The sequence below is a fragment of the Physeter macrocephalus genome, chromosome 11 (genome assembly GCF_002837175.3).
Source record: "Physeter macrocephalus isolate SW-GA chromosome 11, ASM283717v5, whole genome shotgun sequence".
NCBI classification, from domain to species: domain Eukaryota; kingdom Metazoa; phylum Chordata; class Mammalia; order Artiodactyla; family Physeteridae; genus Physeter; species Physeter macrocephalus.
In genome coordinates this window covers 101032970-101054123 of record NC_041224.1, presented here as the reverse complement: position 1 = coordinate 101054123, position 21154 = coordinate 101032970, and the positions used below count along the sequence as shown (strand labels likewise).

Sequence of the window (21154 nt, the reverse complement as noted above, 5' to 3'; positions counted from 1 at the left end):
TTAGTTGCAACTTGCTTCAACCTAGATTCTAAGTTGGACCCATTCATAAGTTAATGGCATCCTAGAAGGGACACTTTTCTAGACCCTTCTAGAATACTAGGAATCCAAAATCCACGGCCAGGAACTTGGAGGAGTAAAGGCACTTGCCCTACATCAACCACCCTTTTCTAAATGGCATATATGACTACAGCTCAAGCTGTTAAACTGTCCTCCACTTGGAAGACTGTCTAATGCTTAAATATTGTGGCCATAAACACAGTCATAATAGAGATGAAATAGACCTAGGAGATCAGACACCATCTAATGTAAAATATTAAAAAGTAAAATCTATACACTTTCCTGGCCCACATTCAATAATGCATCTTCTTTTAAATTATTATTTTAGCCACAGAAGAGTTATCCCTACCAATATACAATTGCTCTTAAATGGTAAAATTTATTCCAAATTATTCTAGGCTTCCTTGTCACCTGTAGTTGACGTCCCCCTTGCCTTCTGATTATTCTAATTTTTAGGATTTGTGACAAAAGTCACCACGTCAGCTGAATGGAAATGGGGACAAATAATCTAAGAATTTCAAAATCCACCTCCCCAAAATATGGTTCCATATAAAATTCACACAGTACTTTGGAGCTAATAACAGATTTTTGCATCATGTGTGCTTTAGAGGCAACATTGCCTGATTATAGAAAACCCTTACAGTTGATGTTACTAATAAAATATCCCATTTATAGTATAATTCAAACTACTGCATCATAGCAGCAAAGTAGATCTGTCATTCTATTTACTTACACACAGGAGTAAAGTGCAGATAACCAAATTTGTAAAAGAATTGGCAGAACTAATCGATTGTTATTGTAATGCCTGCTTAAAGATTAGACATCTCACTTTGGCCTTTTTTTTTTTTTTGTAAGTAATGTAAGTTAAGGAAAGGAAATACTGTCTCCCTAAATAGCAGCTGATTATACTCCCTAACCTGCCACTCTCCTGTTTACAGGGAGGCAGATGTACCAATATCATAAAATACTGAAGTTATTTTAGTCATGCCCACTTTGCACAGGGAGAATGCTTGACCTTTTACCTTGCTCACTGCTGTTGTCTCCACTCTGGGATGCATGGCCCCCACTGGAGGGCCCTGGGGTGCCTGCTGAGTGGGTGGAAGTTGCATCATCGTGGTCTCGCCAAGATGCAGGATTCTGATGTCAGGAGGCCAAGGAATTTTTCCACAGTTACCATTTCAGCCATAAATGAGGAATCAAGAGGAAAGGTGCAGAGAGAGACAAAAAATATGTACATATTAGTATTTGGGGAATTAGGCACATATAGATGCCATGTTACAGTACGTTGTCTTTTCACCAATAGGTACCAAAAGAAAGAAAAGATGCTCTAAAATCATGATGAAGTGATGGTTACATCAGTGTACACATTTGCTAAAACCAACTGAAATAGATGCTTAAAACAGATGCATTTTATTATATACAAATTATACCTCAATAAAGTGAATTTTTAAAGTTAGGGAAAAAAACCTCCTTAAAAATCTAAAAGCCTGCTATCTTAATTAGGGCACACTCTTCCAAGAAATAGGTCCCAGTGCTCTTGGATACCAAATACTTCAGAACATTAACATCTACAAAACTCTATGACTCCCTTAAAAATTCACAGACTGTAGAATGTATGGGACAGCCCTTCACATCAAATACGCTGCCCTACTAACTCTCAAAATTATCGTCAACTTATTATACAACCAACAGAGACAATAATATTAATCACTGCATCAATACCTTCTGCTTTAATTTGCACCAACAACAATCAGAAAATGAAACAACTATGAACTGTAACCCATTTAGTAAGATGGATAAGACTTCCTTTTGAGCTGCATGGAAGGTTTTAAGTCACAGAGCCGTGCTTTTTCCTGGAAGAACTGCTTGTTTTAAAGGACACATAAGGTAAGCCGAGAGTTATAGCTCACGCTACTTTGCTGAGTGTATTCTCCTGTTCCTCCTCCCCTTTCCTGATCATTCCCAATACCCTGCTGTTGCTTAAAGGAAAACAGGAATTCTAATGTACAGGAAGAACTTTATCAGCACCACATGAAGGCAGGCAAGAGATGGAATTTCCTCTGGCAGAAATGCAGAGTAGGAACAGCACATGAAACAGACCAGCCTTAAGGACAGAGCTGTACACTTGTCACCTGTATGCAATAACTTTAACTAAGCACACAGAGCTCCTAGCAAGAAAATTTGTTCCGGGGTGCGAGGCAATACTTTGGGGGCAAAATAATCTAAAAAGCCCCATCAACCTCTCAAAGTACACTATTTCTTCTTACAAGAATTGGTGACTAAGGACTCAGACTCACATGCCTGTAGGCAACATGTTAACATCTTGACCATCTGAAAACAACCTTGCAGTGTTGTCATTATATATAGTTTATCCAGAAAAAAATCAGTCTATCATTTTTCTCAACCTCAACACTATAATGTACAAATAGAACATAAAACTTCACCAAAATAAAATCAAGAAACCAAGGTGAGACAAAATAGGGAGCGAGTCTCATTTGGAAGAAGAAGAACAACAAAAAACATGTTTGCCTCTACAGATCTGCTACAAACCACTGTAAATTAATATTTAGCATTTTTGATAGATGGTGAAATGACCCAAAGCTCTAGAGATTAATAACACCTCTATCAAATAATGCTGCTGACACTGCTGTCATGCAAGCCACTGATTCAGAGGGAAAACCTTAAGCAGAAATTTTGTGACTATGAATATGGCACAGGTATAGATCTCTAAAGTAAAGATACGTTTTCGAAAGTAGATTGGGGAACAAAGTCGAGCAGAATAAAATGAAAACCAAGGTTCTCTGCTGCCTGTATGAAGACAAAGTCGTGCCTGTGATGTCTCTTTTTATCTAAATTAGAAACCCCTCGAATAGTTTCAAGCTAAAAGCAAACAGAATACAGGGACTCTTCAAGATTTGCAACCTCTTCGCGTCAGCTGTTTGCCGATGGTAATCAGATAAAGAGCTAGAAGAAAAGAAAGAAAAGAAAGAAAGAAGGAAAGAAAGGAAGGAAGGAAGGAAGGAAAAAGGAAGGAAGGAAGGAAGGAAGAAACAAAGAATAGCATGGTGTGAGTTTAGTCCTGCAACAACACTGGCTAGAGCCTTCTTTTAGAAAATGCAATTACTGCAACACAGTCACCTAAGCTAAACTTTTCAGTGTACACAGCAAGTGATGTAAATTTTATGCACCGCAGGCTTTTTATTAAGCTGGCTGCTATAAAAGCTCCTTACCCCTCATGAAAATTACAATAATTAACCACTAACACCTCAACTATGTTTTAACGCAAATGTCATCTAATAGCTATTATATAATCGTTCAAATGAAGGTCCAGCGAGTTTTTCTGTTTGGGCGCTAGAATGATTTTAAGGGATCACTCAGAAGGACTTCCTGCAATGGAAAGCACTGGTCTGTCCCCATCAGTCAAACCTGTAATGAGTTTTAAAGTCAGGCCTCACTAGTTTATAATTCAGTTGATTTCCTTCCCTGGTTTTCTGGAGGAGGTGGTCTCTAAACCAAAGGGGTGAAAAACAGGCCACGTAAGCAAATATTACTTTTAGAGCAGCCGGTTCCTCCAAACGAGTTGGGTCTTGGGTTTTCAGCCCAGTCCTGAAATTTGCTCAAGTTCACTATCTAACCCATTATGCCCCCGTCTCTTCCGCCTTATCTCCCTCACATCCTCAAAGATGCTGTCCTACAAAAGTGTCACAAGATGTTTATTTCCATAGAGTGTCTCAACGTTTATGATCTAGGTTGAGAGACTGACACAAGCTAGTACCAGGATATTCATCTAACTTGAAAGTAGGAAAAACAGCTGAATGCCTCTGAGGTTTCAAGGTTGAAGAGTTACCCCAAAGTTTTCTGTATTCAGCTACAACCTGGTGACTTGATCAAAGACACATATTGATAATCCGGCCAATACAAAACTGCTACCTCCTCCATAAAAAAACTTTAGAAGCAACATGGACGGATACAATATAGTCCTTTACCCATAACACTGGTTTGTTCTCAGACTGAAATATTTGTTTGTATCACAACTCCTTTCTTCTTCTTCTTTTCCCTCCCTAGATAGTTTCCAAGTTTACATCTTTCAAGAATAACTGCCTGGCTTTCTGCCAAATTATATGCAGAAGTTTAGTGAATCTTGAAACCAAAGTGGCATATGAAAGCATGTAAAACACATGACGGACGTAGAAAAATAAAGAGAAATGCTTTCTGTGTGCATGTGTGTGGGTGAGTAGTCAGGTAGGTGCATTCCACAATATATGTCCTGTTCTTCAGCCAGAAGTATCATGAAGACATCCGAGGGCAAGAAGGAAACATGCTTCTATTCCCAGAGGCTTTAATAATTAGGAGTCAAGTATGGTACTCTTCTTGCTCTTACGTAATTGCGTTAAAGAGCAGTGTTAGCAGGAGGAAAGCAGTGAATACTGAGTGGAGCACAATAGAAGGAGATGGAAAATAGATACAAGAAGCTAGGTCTCCAGGGGCAGTATTTTCTATTTGCTGGGTTACAGACTCACAGCTGATAATGCAAGTTGTAATTAATATAAAAGCAGGAGACAAGATGGGGAGAGCTTGTAGTAGCGGGGCCACAGGAGAACACTCTGCTGCTTTCCTGTTTCTCATTTACACACAGCTTTCCCTAGAAAACACAATTCTGCCAGTGTTTTCTCCCTTGAAAGTTAAAAAAAAAATTGATTTAGCACCATCATTGAATGTTGCTAAATCTAGGAAAGAGCATAGAGAGGATAGGTGTCTCTGGGCATAGAAAGCAAATCCTCCATGCGCCTCTTTTGTTGAGGTTGCAGATATGGTGGAAATTATAACGTTTTACACCATTATGGCACTTCTGGAGGGGGCGGGGCTGCCTATAGGACAATACTTAACAAGTCCCATGGAATTGGCGGGACCGTTGAAATGATTCCACACAGCTCATGGTTCTTCCATTACAAAAAGACAATGGAGTAAAATGTGTAAGCATTTCTAAATAAATACAAAACCGAATGGGAAAGTAAAATGTATTAAGCTTCTAGGAGTAAAAAAAGAAGCTATACTGCACACAAGTTTACCTAAAATAATCTGAAACTCATCTTAGACCCCAAATGAAAAGGTGATGCAATGGACGTGGTATAGGAGAAAGAGCCTTAAATTGGAATTAAGACTCAAGGGTGCCGCCTCCAACTGTCATGTGACCTCAGGTGATGAACTTCATTTCCCTGGGACTTGTTTCCTTTCTCTCTTTAAAATTAAGAAGTCAGACAAAATAATCCCTAAGGTCACTTCCACTTCTTATTTCTATTGTTAAAAAATACTTAAAGCATTTGATTTTCTAGAACCTACACAACTAAAACACAATATATAACACCAAGCCAAAAAAACCCTACAAACTTGGAAAATCCTGTAAAGTAATTCAGAATATGTACTTGTAGGTAGAAAGTAAGAATAAACATATATAAACATATTTTAATCAGCAAACGGAGCATGCAAAACTAGTTTGATTCGAGATGTTCACACAATAAAGGCAAGATATGCTTCTATCAGTACACATAATTCATGTAACTTACAGATTTCCTATGACTTTAAGATGTTTTAACTCCTGATTAACACTGTGCAAAAACTACTTTTAAAAAGAAGAGGAAGACTCCTATCATGAGGTAGTCAAGCCTACAAAAGTTAAAAACGTTAATTGTACAGTTTGAAAAAAATGGTGGAATTTCAACTTTGTTATTCTAAAGTTGACACAAGAACTCAGGAGAACTGTGTGTGCTTTCAGAACATGGACTCACTCTTTAAAAATGTAAATAGAGCCGGGGTCGTTCCCTCATCTCCCCGCTTCCACCCTCTATGAAGCTTTGGGAATTAATATGTGGGCAACTCTCACGGAAGTGGCAGGTACTCTTTGCAAATGATTCCTCCTCCATCTAATGGAGCAACGTTTAGAGAAGACAGAAATTTATTGTTGGTGTGTTATGTTATAAAATGTCTCCTATAATTTTGAATTGTGTTAGGATACTGTATAGGACGTTTAGCTTGAAAAAAAATGGGAAAATGAATTTTTAATATATCAAAGTTTTAATCTGATAGTGAATGTCTGTGGTTGTCAACTGCACCTTTGTTTAATGTCATCTCATCACAGTTTCTCTGAAAGCAGACTCCAACTGCACAACCTACATGATTTCACTAACAAAATTATTCTCGATGGGAGACTGACAGAAAAGCCATCAACCACCAGAAACTACACAACAGCAACAGAAAGTCCGTGCCCCCAGCCAGGTCTCCTTGAGCTGGCAGACGGAACTCAGAGGTAGAACTTTCCCGGAACAGGTCCCCCGAGACCTTGGATAACACACCGTGAGGTCTGATCTTACACTAGAACGTAAGAAACTATCTGATAAAATAAATCATTCATATTATTAATGTTAGTCAAATCCCAATATTACCCCTTGATATTCTATAGACCAATCACTTAAACCTATCTCTCTCCTCACTGCCCACTCCTGGCTGATTTTTCAGACACTTGCCTGAATTTTGTCAGAAGCAAGGTTCTAGGGATTCTTCCCTTTGACTTAACCCATTTTTTAAAACTGTACAGACAAATAAATTTGACATATTCAGAGATGCAAAAGAAAACAAGAGAATATTTTCATTTAAAATACAGTTTTCAACGTAGAAATTAAAATAATTTTTCTTTTATTAGTCAGGTTATCAGAGCCATTCAATTTTCAGGCACCTGCCATTAACTGTTAGTAGATACAATTGTATTTTCTTCCCTACACTTAATTCATCCAAAAAAATAAATAAATAAAATGTAGTTCCTTATGCACATTAATTAGGAATAACAATATTACTGTATGCACTTCAGGTGAATGGAGCTTAGGTCAGAGAATGTATTTGAAAAACAAATATAGTTCATTTATCTAAACATGATCTAAAGATATGTAATATCTTTATATGTATAAAGATATTACAGTGCAGACAAATAAAATACATCATTTGTCTGCACTAGATCTAAAGACCCGATCTAAAATTACGTAAAGTAGAAAATGTGGATATCACCTATTATTCCGAAATAGTACAGACTAGGAAAAGCATGATCATGCCACAACAGTTTTCAAGTTGAAACTTTTTTTCAAGAATTGGTTACTTGACATGTTTATTTTAAACATAATAAATTTGAACGTCTGGGAAACTTAACATGAACTGCAGCTGGAAAATAGAGTTGTACTTCCTTTCACCATCATATTTTTTCTCCCTAATATCCCAAAGAATACTGTAATAGCTGTTTCCTACCTATAAAAATTACTCGTATGTTATAGTAAGAGTAGAAGATAAAAGACTTTATAATATTAAAAATATTAGCAAGCATTCACTATGAATCTACTAAACATGACAAAATAGGAGCCAATGTTGCAAATTTTATTTTCTATTTAATTCCAAACTTCCTTTTATCAGTATGCCCATCATGTTAAGTGTCAATAAGAAATGAACAAATTCAGTATCTTCACTGAGTTTAACGTATGGAAGGTAAGACATTAGCGCTGTCTTCTTTTAATGCATCTATGTTACATCAGATTATTTATATAAAATTATGGAATGTGAAATCAGCATGACAACAGCCTCATTTACTAAGCAATAGTATGTAAAACTCATTCTTAAAAGTCAGCCAAAACTACTTGCTTTCAAGATATTTATATCAATTACTTTTATATATTTCTATTTTTAAAAATTTTAATAAAAAAATCAAAAGCTCTTTTGGTATCTAATATTTTGTTCCTGACGCTTCTCTCTCTGCTTTCCACTACGCAGAATCACACACTTGTTCTTTCTTTTCTCTCTTTCACTCTCTCTCTCCCTGCCCGCTCCTTCCTTAAACACACACACACACACACACACACACACACACACACACACACTCACACAAAGTAGCTTGATACCACTTAATAAGGATAGAGGTGTATGTGTTTTGGGGGTGTCAAACAGCTGTCACAAACTGTCACCTCCAGAAGAGAAACCTTGGCACACAACAAATTAAACTACACTTCTTTTTTAGCTGTCATTATTCATAGCCAATAAATTGAAATGCTCTCAGCATTTCATGTGCAAATAAAACCATGAGGAAGCCAGTAGATCAGAATAGTGGGCCAACAGATAAAACAGAGAAAACAACACGCTGTCTTGGTCCTTCTGAAGTGGCTCATCATCACCCCTGCACTAGCGTGCACCAAATGAGATCCAGCCTGGGGCAATGTATTAAATATGCATATCAAAGCAAATGAAAAAGTAAACCTGGAGATTCAAATTGGATATACATTTACATGCGGAAAATGTCCCACTCTACCACTTTTCAGATAGTGGTTCTGAGGTATTTTCACTTTTTTTTGTGGCTGGGGGGTTGAAGGAGGAGGGCAAGCTTGCAGAAGAGGCTGAAGCATAAGAGGATTCACTTTGTAGGGGGAGGCTTGGGAATGAATACATTCCATATACCTATGGTACAGAAGTATCAAAAATGGTAAAAACTCTCCAAGATTTCCTCTCACCTCCTGCATAAAATTCAAGTCCATGGCAAACTTCGCCATTTCCCACTCGGTTTGCTGGTGGAACAAATTATTGCTTCCTTTCAAAACAAATAGCAGGGGGCTAAAGTAAAAATGTTATAGTTCAGACTCTAGGAAATAAAAGGTTTTAAATTATGATGCCCAATGAGGTGGCAAGACCTCATGGGTTCAAAATAAATCAGTTGTCATATTTACTTGATTGGGGGCTTCGAAGAGAAGCAACAAATGTTCCAGTTGATTCTTTAATTCAAAGATGATGATTGTTACATTATTAAAGCACTCTCTTCCTAGGTACAACTTCTTTCTTGAGTGTAATTTAATATTACAGTAGTTCCATAAATTGGCATTGTCTATCAGCCAATACTATAAACAGCCTAGTTTACCTTATCTCTTCTATGTAAACATCAGCATGCTCTAGTTCCATACATCCACTTGAAAAAACAATTGCCAAGAAACTGTTTTAGAAAACCAAGTAGTCAAGACCCCTAGAAATGGCACAAGAAAAGCTTTTGGCTGCAGACAACTGTGAACTTCTCATCCTACAAAAACATGTAATTAGATTTCTTCCCATTCCCCCCAATAGTGCAAAACGCATATGAATATAGAAACAGGAAGCAATGAAAATAAACAAGTAAATGACAACAACAACAAATACTTTGAACAGAGTGTCATGACTTGCAGACCACAACCACACATCATATAGCAACATATCAGCAAATAAACTTTCCATAGCTGCTTGTTGCACCCGTTTGATTTCAGAGACCACACTCAATATACAAAAGAGCTCCCCAACGTTTCCTCCGTCATGACGGGAAAAGACAAGAGGAAAGGTAGGCATGGGAGCTTTCAACGTCACAGTATTTATTCTGTCTCAGAACTGGACTTCAGGACTGAGGTTTTCTTTTCTTCTTTCTTTCTTTCTTCCTATCTTTCTTTCTTTCTTTCTTTAACTTTTGTCCTTAGGCTGTACGGTTTTCCATACAGCGCAAAGGCTAATAATTAAAATCTGTGACTGTACATTTTCAAAACCTTTGGAGAAGGTGGGGGAGAAACTTATTCTCAAGGCATCTCAACTCTTTCCTCTTAACACCCAGGACTGGGGGGTGATGGTGGTGATACAAACTGCCTTCAAGCCTCGATGCCCATTTAACTCCACGGAGTATTAAATTAATATTTCAGGCACCAAGTTAGTAGACTATAGCCTATATCATTTAGGTTGTGAGTTCAATCGACTATAATCTATAGACACCCTCTCCCCCACCCCCAGGCTTGGGTTTCTATAAATAAACTGCTGTTCACACCCACTCTTTAACCTCGCCACTCCTGCCTTTCCTACCAGCTGCAATCTTTCTTCTCTTTGCTTCTTTTTCAAATTTTCAGTCTCACTACATATGCTTTTTTTTTTTTTTTGCATCAGACTCACTAGATCGGTTCCAAAATAGGATTAAAAACAGAGAGAATAGAAAGAAATCTCCGTTCCTGGCCTGACACACACACAGTCCCTCCTTACTCTACTCTCCGTCCTCATTCACCAACTGTTTGTGTTAAAATTCAACCACTAACCTATGGTTACTCAATCACAATTCCCTTCAGCTTTCTATAATACATTGTTAATATTTGTTTCATCAAGGTCACTGCCTTTTATTATGAAGATGCCTCATGCAGTTGGCAATAAGTCCATATACTGACAGTAAGTTTCTATACGGCAAAAGCTCAGAAAACTATAATGTGTTCACTCCTTTTATTTCAAATGCAATGCAAGATTGCCAGTAATTCTCAGAATTGTCATCTCTGCAAGAGACTGAGAAATCAGCCCTCGCTCCCCAATTCTCTTTTCCTTCAGTCCTCTCTCTCCCCCATCCTGTCCAGCTAGCTTTCTTGCCTCTTTCTGCCTGCTGCAATGATTACAGAGTTGAGAAAGCAGAAAAGGCAGTGGTCACCATATCAAACAGACGATTTGCTAACACTCAAGTCACCAAATCCAGGAAACTTTACACATTAAGAACACAAGTCACTCTATTGACTCCCTGGTTTTTTTGGTTCTCAACATAAATAATGAGGGGGTCCAAGAAAGGGGAAATGTGGATGAAAGGTATGGCAGAAGTAGTGAGAAAGGGAGAAAAAGACCCCCAGAGAGAGACCAAATTATTTAAAAAGAAAACTCAGTCAGTGGAGCTAGAGGTTACAACAAATTTTTCAAAAATGCTTTGCCCAGTGGTCTTAAAAGAATGCCAAAGGCTCACAGACTTACATGGTCAGCGAGATTTGTGGAGGAGCCTGAAAGTTCTTCGTGATCTGACTTGGAGCTGCCATCTCTTTCATCAATGACGAGGTCTATAGGCATTTTCCCCTTCAAACAGCTAATGTACCGGTGGCAGAAGTTATCACACAGTTCGTGGACCTAGAAGGAGGGTCAAGGTGGAGGGTTCAGCTTGTATTGTTGTTGTTGTTATCATGGTTTTGTTTCATTTTTAAAGGGAAAAAATATCAGGTTGCAAGGTTACATTTGGAAAGAGCAACAGTGCTATGTCTTCCAAACTAACTCTAATTAATGAGTGTAATAGTTGAAGGCGAGGAAACAATAGAGCAATTGTTGTAGCAGATATTATTCTCCAGAGACTTCCCTGAGCAACAAGTTACAATGAAGGGAGCAGAAACAGGACTGGAAATAACTGGGTTCAGACTGGGAAAATCCGATTTGATGATAACATCAAAACATTAGAACGCTGGAACTGGGAACAGCATTAGCATTTGCGATTCAATAAGCTAGGAATTTTGTATGTTTCCAGGGGAAAGCGACTGAGCTGCAGAGCAATGCAAAGACAACCCAGCGAGGATGATTCCCTCTCTGCCAGCACCTAATGCACGCTCTGAGCCTAATAGAGACGCAAGCAGGCTGAATGTCCAGTTACACAAATGGTTTCCTGCATTTCAAAATAATCCTGAACGCCTGGGGAAAAGGGGGGAGGCGGCTACTTTAAAAGACAGGGCTGTCCTAATTCACCCATCCCCTGAGCCCCTGGGTTGACGAGCAATGTGAAGGAAGTACATGGTAACAAGTTGCTCAGAATCTCTCCAGGTACTCAATCCCTCAGACTGGAGGTTTCTTAAAAACATCCCAACTCAACCAGGAGAGGGAAGTGACCAAATCAAAGTGGGGAGTGTCATTTCCTGCTTACCTTTTCTAACTCCAAAAGATGAAACCTTAGTACTTGTATTGCTTGTATCATCTGGAAGAAAAGTTTAGAGTGCGGAGTTAAGGCTCTGTGACGCCTGTGACTCGGAGGTTTCTAGTTGGGGGATGGTGAGGGAATGGGGCTGGAAGAAGACACAGGCAAGTGGCCAGGCAAAGCCCACACATCAAGAAATAGTCAGAAAAACCAAATGATTACTGATCATCTCTGCCTCATTGGCTACGGGGTAGGAATCTGACTCAACCTATGCCGAAGCATTTAATATCTTTACCCCTCACGTTTACTGAGCTATTTACAAGCACGGCTTTCCTAGGGATAGGCCTTCTTTCTCCGCCTCAGTCCTCTTTAACGTCGCCTCTCTCGACCTCAGGCCAAAATTAAAAAAAAAAAAAAAGAAGAAGAAGAAAGAAAGGAAGGAAGGAAGGAAGAAAAAAGTCGCTTCTTTGGAGAGAGAAAGCTTTGTAGAACAGCACACCCTGCGAAATCCGTCCTAACTAAAGAAGGAAATACTCAAGAAGAATGGTGAGGCAGGGCCTTTGAAAGCGGATTTAAGTACTTTTAATATTGAAATCGTGCAAATTAGCAAAAGAATCGCACCTAAAAGTGGCCTGCGCTGGCCTGCCCCTCACCCACCCGCCCACCTCCGCGGCCCGCCCTCCGCCGCGCCGGCGGTGACTTCCTTCGGGTTAGCTGCCCGGGGCTCGGCCGCCTGCCCCGGCAAACAGAGGAAATCACTCACTTCTCGCCGCCTCACTCCCGGGGCCGAGACCTGGGGCGCATCCCCTGCTCTCGCTCTCGGCGCCGCGTCCCCGCTCGCTGCCTCCCTGGGCTCTGCTCGCCCTGACGTCCAACCCGCCCCTCACTCCCAGCTCCCCGGCAGGGGCTCTAAGCTCTTCCCTTCCTCCCTGTCGCTCTGGAGCTTCAAAAGAGGGCTCTGCTCGAACTCCCCGGAGCTCCGGGGAAAAGCGGGTGCTTCTGGGCAAGGAAAGGGGCCCAGGCTGGGGAAAGGCAAGAAACAGTGAGCCTTACCAAATTGTCCAGCTCTGGATTTGAGGAAAAAAGTGGCTTTTCGGCGCGAACCTATAGGAAACAGGGAAAAGTCAGCATGAATTACCACTCCATTTAAAAGAAGAGAAACCCTGTCACCGACTAAACCGTAGTGTGTGAGTGCGGATGGTGGAGGGGCAGTGGCGGAGACGAGGAGAGGGGCTTTGGTAAAATACATGAAACAAACTAGTGCCTTCAGTCAATGGGGTCTTGAAAAAGAATCAGGGCCTCCTAGTTCTGGCCCCATTTAGGGGTACCTGGAACCTCTGAGCTGTAGCCGAGAACTCAGGGCCCTTCTCTGGGTCCAAGGACCCCCTTATCCTGCCATCCGCGGGGCTATGGTTCGCAGCCTCCCTCACCTCCGCGCCGGCGCCGACAGCCCCGAAAGGCGCCCAGCTTCCTTCCCTCCCGGGCACTCTCGGGGCCCTCAAAGCCCCTATCCCCAATTCTTGTTCAAGTAGCTGCAGGCGGGGGAAAAGGCCAAGCCCCAGATTAGGAGCAGGTCAACTTTAATTCGAGGGTCGAGCCCCTGTATTCCTGGCTGGGGGGAAAAACAAACACCCATATTTATCTCTTCTTCCAATTTGCCTCCAGGCTCAAGGATGGGGAGGAGGCGTAGAGCGAGGACTGGGGCCGGAGGAACAGATCGGGTGTCCCTGCCTCTTCCTTCTCTTTCAAGTAAAGCTCTGAGGAAAGGGGAGGGGGAGTGAGGGGCTGCAGGAGGGTGAGTGGGTCAGGAAGGTTGGACCTGCTTGGCGAAGACCGCGATGTCCTCGTTGAAGGAGTCGGAGGAACAGACGTCTCCGCCGGCCACTCCGGGTTCCCGGGGAGTGCAGGTCGCCAGCTCGCACTTCTCAAAGACCAGAGCTAACAGAGGAAACAACGGGTGCCTAACGGGCAGCGCCACGCAGAGACACACACACGGAGACGGGGTGCAGAGGGGAAGGAGCAAGAACTGTAATCAACAAGTTTGGAGGGTTCGGATTCCTTCCTTTCTACCACAGGCACGCATCATACTTTACAACCCTTCCTCAGCCAGCCGAGCCTGGGCCAGAAACAGAAAGGAAAAACGGCCTGGCCCTTTCCCTCAGCTCAGGACTCCCTCAGATCTGGTCGGAGAAGCTCCTGGCCAGTTCGCCCGCCAAGTAAAAAGAGCCTCGGTTCGAACGTAATGAAACAGCCAATATGCTCAGGCAGTCCGGAGCCCGGTGTTGATCCAGACCCACTCCCCGCGCGACAGAGGCCGCCCAACCAAACCCTGAGACCCAGCCCTGACCTCCCAAGAGAGGAACACTCTGTGAAATCCAAAATTGCTTTAGCTCCGCATTTTAATGGGCATTTCAGAGGAGGCCCAAGGCTCACCTACACACACCCCCGAAGTGATATTTTCCTCAATCTAACCTCTCCACCCCCTTGCCTTATAAACTTGTTTGCTCCACTTCTAGTAGAGCCCGGGTGAGGGGACCAAAATAATAGGAATGGTACACGCCGAGAGCTTCCTTTCAAAGACCACATTTCTCCAGCTGGCGAAAATAAATAAATCGAGTGTTAAAACTTGGAAGTGTGCGTGTGCGCCTGTCCTTTGTGTTCCTCCGGGCGGTTTAGCTACACCTCGGGATGCTTGCGGCCTCCGGCTTCAGGCGCAGTTGCTGTTTACCGACACTGTCCCCTCCCCTCGGCATCCCGCAGCCTTCCCCACCTACCCTCAGCTGGGAGGGCCCGAGTGGTACACGTTGGGGCCGTGCACCCCCATTCCTGCCTCCCCGAGTTCTCTCAGAATTTAAAATAATTTCCAGCCATCTCCCTCACTCCCCCCAAGAGCTGCTCTGTGCAAGCAGCAGCCCCTTCCACCCCGCTGCACTTCAAGGTCTGCCCCCTCTATTTACAGAGAATTAAGAAGAGGGTGATTAGGACTTCCTGGCCGACAGAAGCAGCCCTGAGCCCAGCTCCAACAGCATTTAGTGACTCCCAGACTCTCGGTAGGAAACAGAAAAGGAAAAAAAAGTTGCTCCTCATCAGCAGGAAACTTTCTCCTTCGTCAGGGCCTCTGTTAGGGGGCCTGGAAGGACCAGCTCTGCGTCCTTTGGCCAGGAATCCCGTCCTTGGGGAGAAGGCCCTGGCCAGATTCTGAGGACTCAAGTCACTCCCGGCTCTGGGGTCCGGAGTGACGGGGCCGTGGCGGTGGAGGAAGCCAAATCTTCCCCAGGACTTACACACAAGGGGCAGAAGAGCAGGCCCCCTTCCCTGTCCTTTCCTAAGGCCAGCGGTTTCCGCCCCCCTACCCTAAGGAGAAATAACTTCCCACTTGGTCGTCCACCCCCTCATCCCCCCCACAGAGACACACACACACCCGCACTCGCACTCACACAGTACGCTGGGTCGGGAGGGGGTGGAGGTTGGTTTACCCATAGATCGCGTCCTTGTCCCGCTTCAAGGCGTCGTTGACAGCGGATCCCATGCTGGCCGGCATGACATTGGGGTGCGGGGCGTGCGCGCCGTAGTGCTGCGTGGCGTGGAGCGGCGGCCCGTGGTTCAGGTGGTGAACCGGTGGGATCGGCCGCGGCGCGTGAGGGTCTCCGTACATGGAAGCAGGCACCCCTACTCCGTCCATCCCGCCGTAATGGGGCAGCTCATCGTACTGTCAGAACCCGGCAAAGGGGCGGGGGGCGCAGGAGGTGAGAGAGAGCGAGGAGAGCCGAGGGAGGGTAGGAAAAGAAGCAGGGAGAAGAGAGAGAGGAGAGAAGTGGGGAAGGAATAGAGGCGAGAGAGAGGGAGAAGGCCAAGGGAAGAAGAGAGAGGAGGAGGAGGAGGGGGCGGCGGGGAGAGGGGGGGAGGCCGGAGAGAAAGAGGGAGGAAAATACAAATAAAAACAAAGTCAGAAAGGAGAAAAGTACCGAGCACGAGTTGAACACACAGAAACCAAACCAGCCGAAACAACGGAGTTGAAAGTTGGGAAGGGGGGTGTTTTTAAATTTAAAAGATGAAAAAGTATGAACCGAGAGCAGCGTTTAGAGTAGGGAGAGGGGGCGGTGAGGCCGGGGATTGAGGGGGCGCCGGGAGGTCCCGCTCGGGCGGGAGGCAGCAGAACCGTAGCAAGCCAACCGAGGGAGAAGTGGAGTTAGTGTGAGGAGGAAGCCCCGGATCCCACCCCTAACCCCCCTTCGCCTCCTCCAGAGGATCCAATAAATCAAAAGGCGAAATGAAACAAAATAAAGAGAAGAAAAACGCTAATAATCAGGACGAGAACGCCGAGGACGAGGGAAGGCTGGGGCCAGTGCCTCCCCGGGGGCAGGGAGCAGAGGGTGGGGGTGGGGTGGGGGGAATAATGTGAAAGTTACCAGAAACATTATTTAGCAGCGGATTCCCTGCGTCCTTGTCAATTTCAGAGACAAAACAAGCAGCCCAGGCTAGTCTAGGCGGCGGCGCAGCGGCTGCGGCAGCGCGGCCCCAGCGGCGGCCCCGGCGGCGGCGGCTCCTACGCAGCCGGTGCGCCGCCCCGAGCCGCGGGAGCAGCGGCAGCAGCGGCGCAGCAGCGGCAGCGGCGGCAGCAGGAGAACCGGGGGAATCGCGCTGCTGGGGTAAAAGCTGGAGCGAGGCGAAAGCGTGTAACAATTGCACTCGCACACACACACATACACACACACACACACACCACTCACACGCACTCGCCGCCCGCCCGCTCGCACAGCGTTGAAACACGCGCGCCCAGACACGCACACACGCACGCACACACACTCGCACACACGCAGAGGCACGGGGGGGAAAAGAAGCCGATGAATAATTTTGCTGCTATTTTTTTAAATACTGGCCGCCATCATCAAGCAGCGAGCAGCAGCGTTGAAGGGAGAGGAGGCATCGGGACAGGCCCCTCTTAGGAGAGGATTTATATCTAGGTAAGTGTTGGAGATTTAAACCTACCCTTTGCGCCATCAGTCTGCGCTCCAATAAACTCCTGGATGTGTCGTATATTTAATATCCCAGTCCGGATAAGAAAGTGATCTAGGCTGAAGATTCCTTTTTTTTTTTTTTTTTCCAAACCAAGGAGACTTCTCCCAGTTTTCCAATATGTTATTTTTAGGGGGGGAAAAAGAAAGCCCAGGCAAGACAACGAAGAGTTTTTTTTTTCCTGTGATATTTCTTCTTTTTCTCTTTTTTCCTCTTCTTCCTCCTCCTCCTGATCTTCCTCCTCCTCCTCCACCTCCTCCTCCTCCCCCCTCCCCTCCTCCTCCTCTTCGGTCCTCCTTTCCCCCTCTTTCTCTTCTCTTCCCCTCAGTTGGAAAAAAAAAAAAAAGAAAAGAAAAAGAAGAAAAAGAAGAAAAAAAATTGTCAAGCCCCCGAACTGAAGGTTATGAGCGGCCCGTCAGCAGCCCACATGTAACCGAACTGTCGTGTTTCATGGCTTTTTGCCACTCCAGCTGTCAATCAAAGCCCGGAATGTCAAGGTAGTGAATGAATGATGGTTGATGATGATGAAGAGGAGGAATCTTTCAGACCCGTTTTTTTCTTCCAGTAAAACTCCGCGAGGGGTTTCTGCTTCTTGAATTTTTCCTCCCCCCTCCTTAGCTTTGCCCCCGCGGTATCTATAATATGATCCTCTCTCTTTAAAGTAGCGTTCAAAGAAAGCAGGGGGGGAAAAATCAAGAAAAAAAAATGAGTAGTTTGCAAAAACTGGACTTCCTCCCCCCCTTTCCTGGTAGGTATTTTGTCTCTCCCTCTCTCTCTCGCTCGCTCGCTCGCTCTCACTCGCGCTCGCTCTCTCGCGCTCGCTCTCTCTCGCTCTCTTTCTCTCTCTGGGAGATGAGTGAGTGTCAGTAGGTGTTGGCAGGTTGGCTGCTGCCTGGCTTATAGAAGAGCCTCAGTTTGGCGGCGCGGGTCGGCGGCGGGAGAACGAAATGACGGAACCCGGAAGTCGTGGTGGCCATAGCCCGTCGTACGGCGGAGACACATCCCGGGAGTGGGGAGCGGGAGCGAGGAGGAGCGCGCCGCGCGGAGCCTCTGATATGCAGCGAGTGCGATCGGACGGCCCGGGTTGGGGGGGCGGGAGAGGCGGGAGGCGGGGGGCGGGAGGGGGAGGGGAGGCAGGAGCCCGGCCGACCCGAGCAAATCAGCGAGGCTGCTCCTCCGCGGGGAAGGCGCGGGGGAAGGGGGGGAGGGGGGAGGAGGGAGGAAGAGGAGTGTGTGTGTGTGTGTGTGTGTGTGTGTGTGTGTGTGTGTGTGCGCGTGTGCGCCTGTGTGTGTGTGCGCGCGCGCGCGCACGTGAGGAAAGAGGGAGGGAAAGAGAGAGAGAATGAGAATGAAGAGGACAGGGAGAGCGCAGAGAGGAAAACTGCAGAAAACCACAGGGAAAGTACGGTACAGCCTCAGATTTTTAATTTTTAAAAAAAACTTGCTTCTAGTTCATTTCCCCATCACTCCCGGCTCCTGCCTAACGAGGTCGTGTCGGGGACGTTTGGCATGGCGCTCTTGCTTTTGTTCCTTTTAATTCCGCGGGCCCCCTACTCCTCTGCCAGCCGATTATCGCGCCCCGAAGGCTTTCTGCTAACACCCAGAGGCAGCAGGATCTGCAGACCGTACCAACGCCCGGCTAGAGTTTTGTTTTTGTTTTTTTAAGTGGTACTTTCTTCCCCTGTGCAGATAGATCCAGGACCCTTGTTGTCAACATTCATTTTCTTCTAGGACAAGAAGAGACCAGCTTAACTCAGAGAGCACTCCCTTCAAGCTTTGCGGACAAGGGCCACCCTGGAGAGTCTTTGGGGCCCGCGGTGGAATCAGGAGGGAGGAATGGGAGGGAGTCGTTTGGGTGTTTGATGTTGTCTGATGTTGCCAAAGGGTGTGAGTGTGTGTGTGTACACGCGCGCGCGACTGGTGTGCGACTCCAAAGTGGATCTCACTTAGAGCTGGGAAGCATGGGAGAGAGAGACAGAGAGAGAGAGAGAATGCACAGCGAGAGAGAATGCTTAGCAAGGAGGATTGGCCGGCACTCCCTGCCCAGCTTTGTTGTGGTCGCCGGGGGCGCAGAGGCCAGGCAGCGGTATCGCCGGCTAATGGCTGTGTTAGTTACACCGGGCAATTTCGGGGTATCAGGAAGACGGGGCCGACTCCGATTGAACTTTTCCAAAAAGGAAAAGGAGGAGAGTGGAGGGAAAGAAGGTAATTATCCCACATGGTTTGCGTAGAAAGTAGTTCTAGCCGATGTCTCGCCGAATCCCTGGCTGGAGCTGCACCCTGCCTCACCTCCGCGCCGCGGGTATCACGGCGGCCGCGCGTCAATCACTCCGGGCCGCGAGCTGGGGGCGGAGCCACGGTCTCCCCGCGCGCTCAGCTCTGCAGCCCCCGCCGCCCCCTGGCTCCTGGCAGCCCAGCAGCCGGGGCCTGCGCTCCGAGCGCGCCCTCTCCCCAACTCCTGGCTCTCGCCCTGGTTCATGGTCCCCGGCCCAGAGAATTGAAAACAGATTGTTCCTCAACAGCCGCCTCCTTCTCCAACTTTGAACCCATTCTGGAGAGTAGAAAGTAGCGAATCCTCTGCGCGGGGCTTTGACCCGACTTCCCGGGAGATTGGGGGTGGGGGGCGCTCAAGGAGAATAAAGTACTCTGTGTGTGTTTGTGAGTGAGAGAGGGAGAGAGGGAGAGAGAGAGAAGGGAGTGGGGGGGGGGAGAGAATGAGAATAAGAGAGAGAAGGAGAGAAGGCGGATAGGCTTTTTTTTTTTTTTTTTTCCTCCTTCCTTTGCATCTTCTCTGCTTCACTGTGAGCTTTCGGGCAACTCTCAACTGGGCTTAGATCGTAGCCTGCAGAGACTCCAAGCGGAATCGGAGAAATTTGGCCCCGTTTTAATAGGGCTGGGGAATGAGCTCCGGAGGTCAATAAAGCCCTCCAAAAATGATGAATGATTGAGCACCTGTGATGATGATAGTGATTACCAGAGCAATTAAACAGTTTGATTAAATGAGCCATCATAACAATGATGTCTGCGGGAAATCGGCCCTTACATATAAAGAAAGATAGTGCGGAGGGGCTTGCAGAGGCGAGGGTAGCGCGACGTCAGGGAGAGGGGCCGCGGACCGCGCGGTATTTGCCGGGGTGGCCGGAGCAAGGACTGCCGGGCGCGCGGAGCTTCGGGGAGGAGAGTCTAGCCCCGGCTAGACTTTTCAGCCACTCTTAAGCCGGGCTTCAAGCCTGCAAGAGCCGACTGGTATGAAACCTGCAGGTCGGGGGGAGGGTCCTTCCCCCTCCACCTCCTCATTTTTTTTCCCCAGAAGAACTCCAAGATTAAAAGCATCCTTCTTATTTGTTGCTGAGTTGTTCGTCGATGTATAAGAAAAGGTGAGTAAAAAAAGAAGATGCAAAAGAGAAGAAAACGTTGACCTCCAGAATTTTATTATAAGAGGCAGTTGTTCGAATTCAGTTTAGCCGGGGCGGAAAGACGAGAGAGAAAAAAATCAAAGTGGTCTCGCTGCGGAGCATTTTCGACTTTGCCGAGGTCTTTATATTGGTGGATCCACGGTCCCCGTTCAGCGCCGCTAGCTGAGAAGTTTATACAGTTTTTAACTCTTCTAACTGTTCTTATTTTCAAAATTGCATATTTGTTGTCGCCAATAGGGTTATTGTTGTTTTAAATGCCCTGTACAGAAAGCGCCACTTTTCTTTTTAAAAAGGAACTCAGTTTCCTTGATAAATACTTTTGTAAAAATCAACTTCGAACCGAACCTCTGCATCGCAGAGTTTAAACATTCAAAGTTGCTACCTTCTGCTTCTCTTACCATCACTTTTTTTCATAATGATATTGTGAAGTGAGGTAGCATTCCTACAGCCTTTATTTAGAAAAACTACACTAGGATTTTTTAAAAAAAGTTTCTTCCATGGCAGTGCATCCGAGTAAAAACAATTCAGACCGACTGATGATTTCTATATTTTCAAACAGTTGTTAAGCTAATGGGTTGATTACTCCGTGATAATCTTGAGCTTTACAAAAGAAAAAAGTTCGAACTCTATTGTCATGTGTTTTCATCCTTTGGGCGATGCAGAAGGCATTTTAACCCAAACTCCTTTCTTCCTTTCTCTCTCTCTCTCTCTGATATTCTGTAACTCCTTTTGCGTTTTATTGAGTACTTTAAAGCAAGTAACTGGGACAATCTGGTTACAGATGGGAGGGAGAGAGAAACAGAACATTTTGAGATACTGTTCAAGAAAAAAACCAACCAATCATTCTTAACTCCAAAGACCTTAGTTAAGAAGTGTGAGTGTGTTAAAAGTGAAGTCCTCCTGGAGGAAAATATGTGTCATTTAAAACTTCACCAGTTGC

The 21154-nt window shown here is 45.2% G+C and overlaps 1 protein-coding gene across 5 annotated transcripts in view; it reads right to left on the bottom strand.

The window, feature by feature from the left end:
• The window catches only part of MEIS2 (Meis homeobox 2), a 204014-nt gene extending 186169 nt beyond the window's left edge, over positions 1-17845 (bottom strand). For 2 of the 5 annotated variants that reach the window (XM_007128490.4, XM_007128493.2), the window contains exons 1-7: positions 16772-17845; positions 15259-15491; positions 13602-13743; positions 12836-12886; positions 11792-11842; positions 10864-11013; positions 1080-1194 (exon numbers count right to left, since the gene is read on the bottom strand). In XM_007128490.4, the coding sequence (XP_007128552.1) occupies positions 1080-1194; positions 10864-11013; positions 11792-11842; positions 12836-12886; positions 13602-13743; positions 15259-15491; positions 16772-16783 (754 nt within the window). In that variant the 5' untranslated portion in view covers positions 16784-17845. Of the gene's footprint in view, positions 1-1079; positions 1195-10863; positions 11014-11791; positions 11843-12835; positions 12887-13601; positions 13744-15258; positions 15492-16191; positions 16259-16771 lie in introns of those variants that run through there. The other 3 variants (XM_028495524.2, XM_028495525.1, XM_007128495.3) reach the window with 2 other exon arrangements.
• Between the last annotated feature and the right edge of the window lie 3309 nt (positions 17846-21154).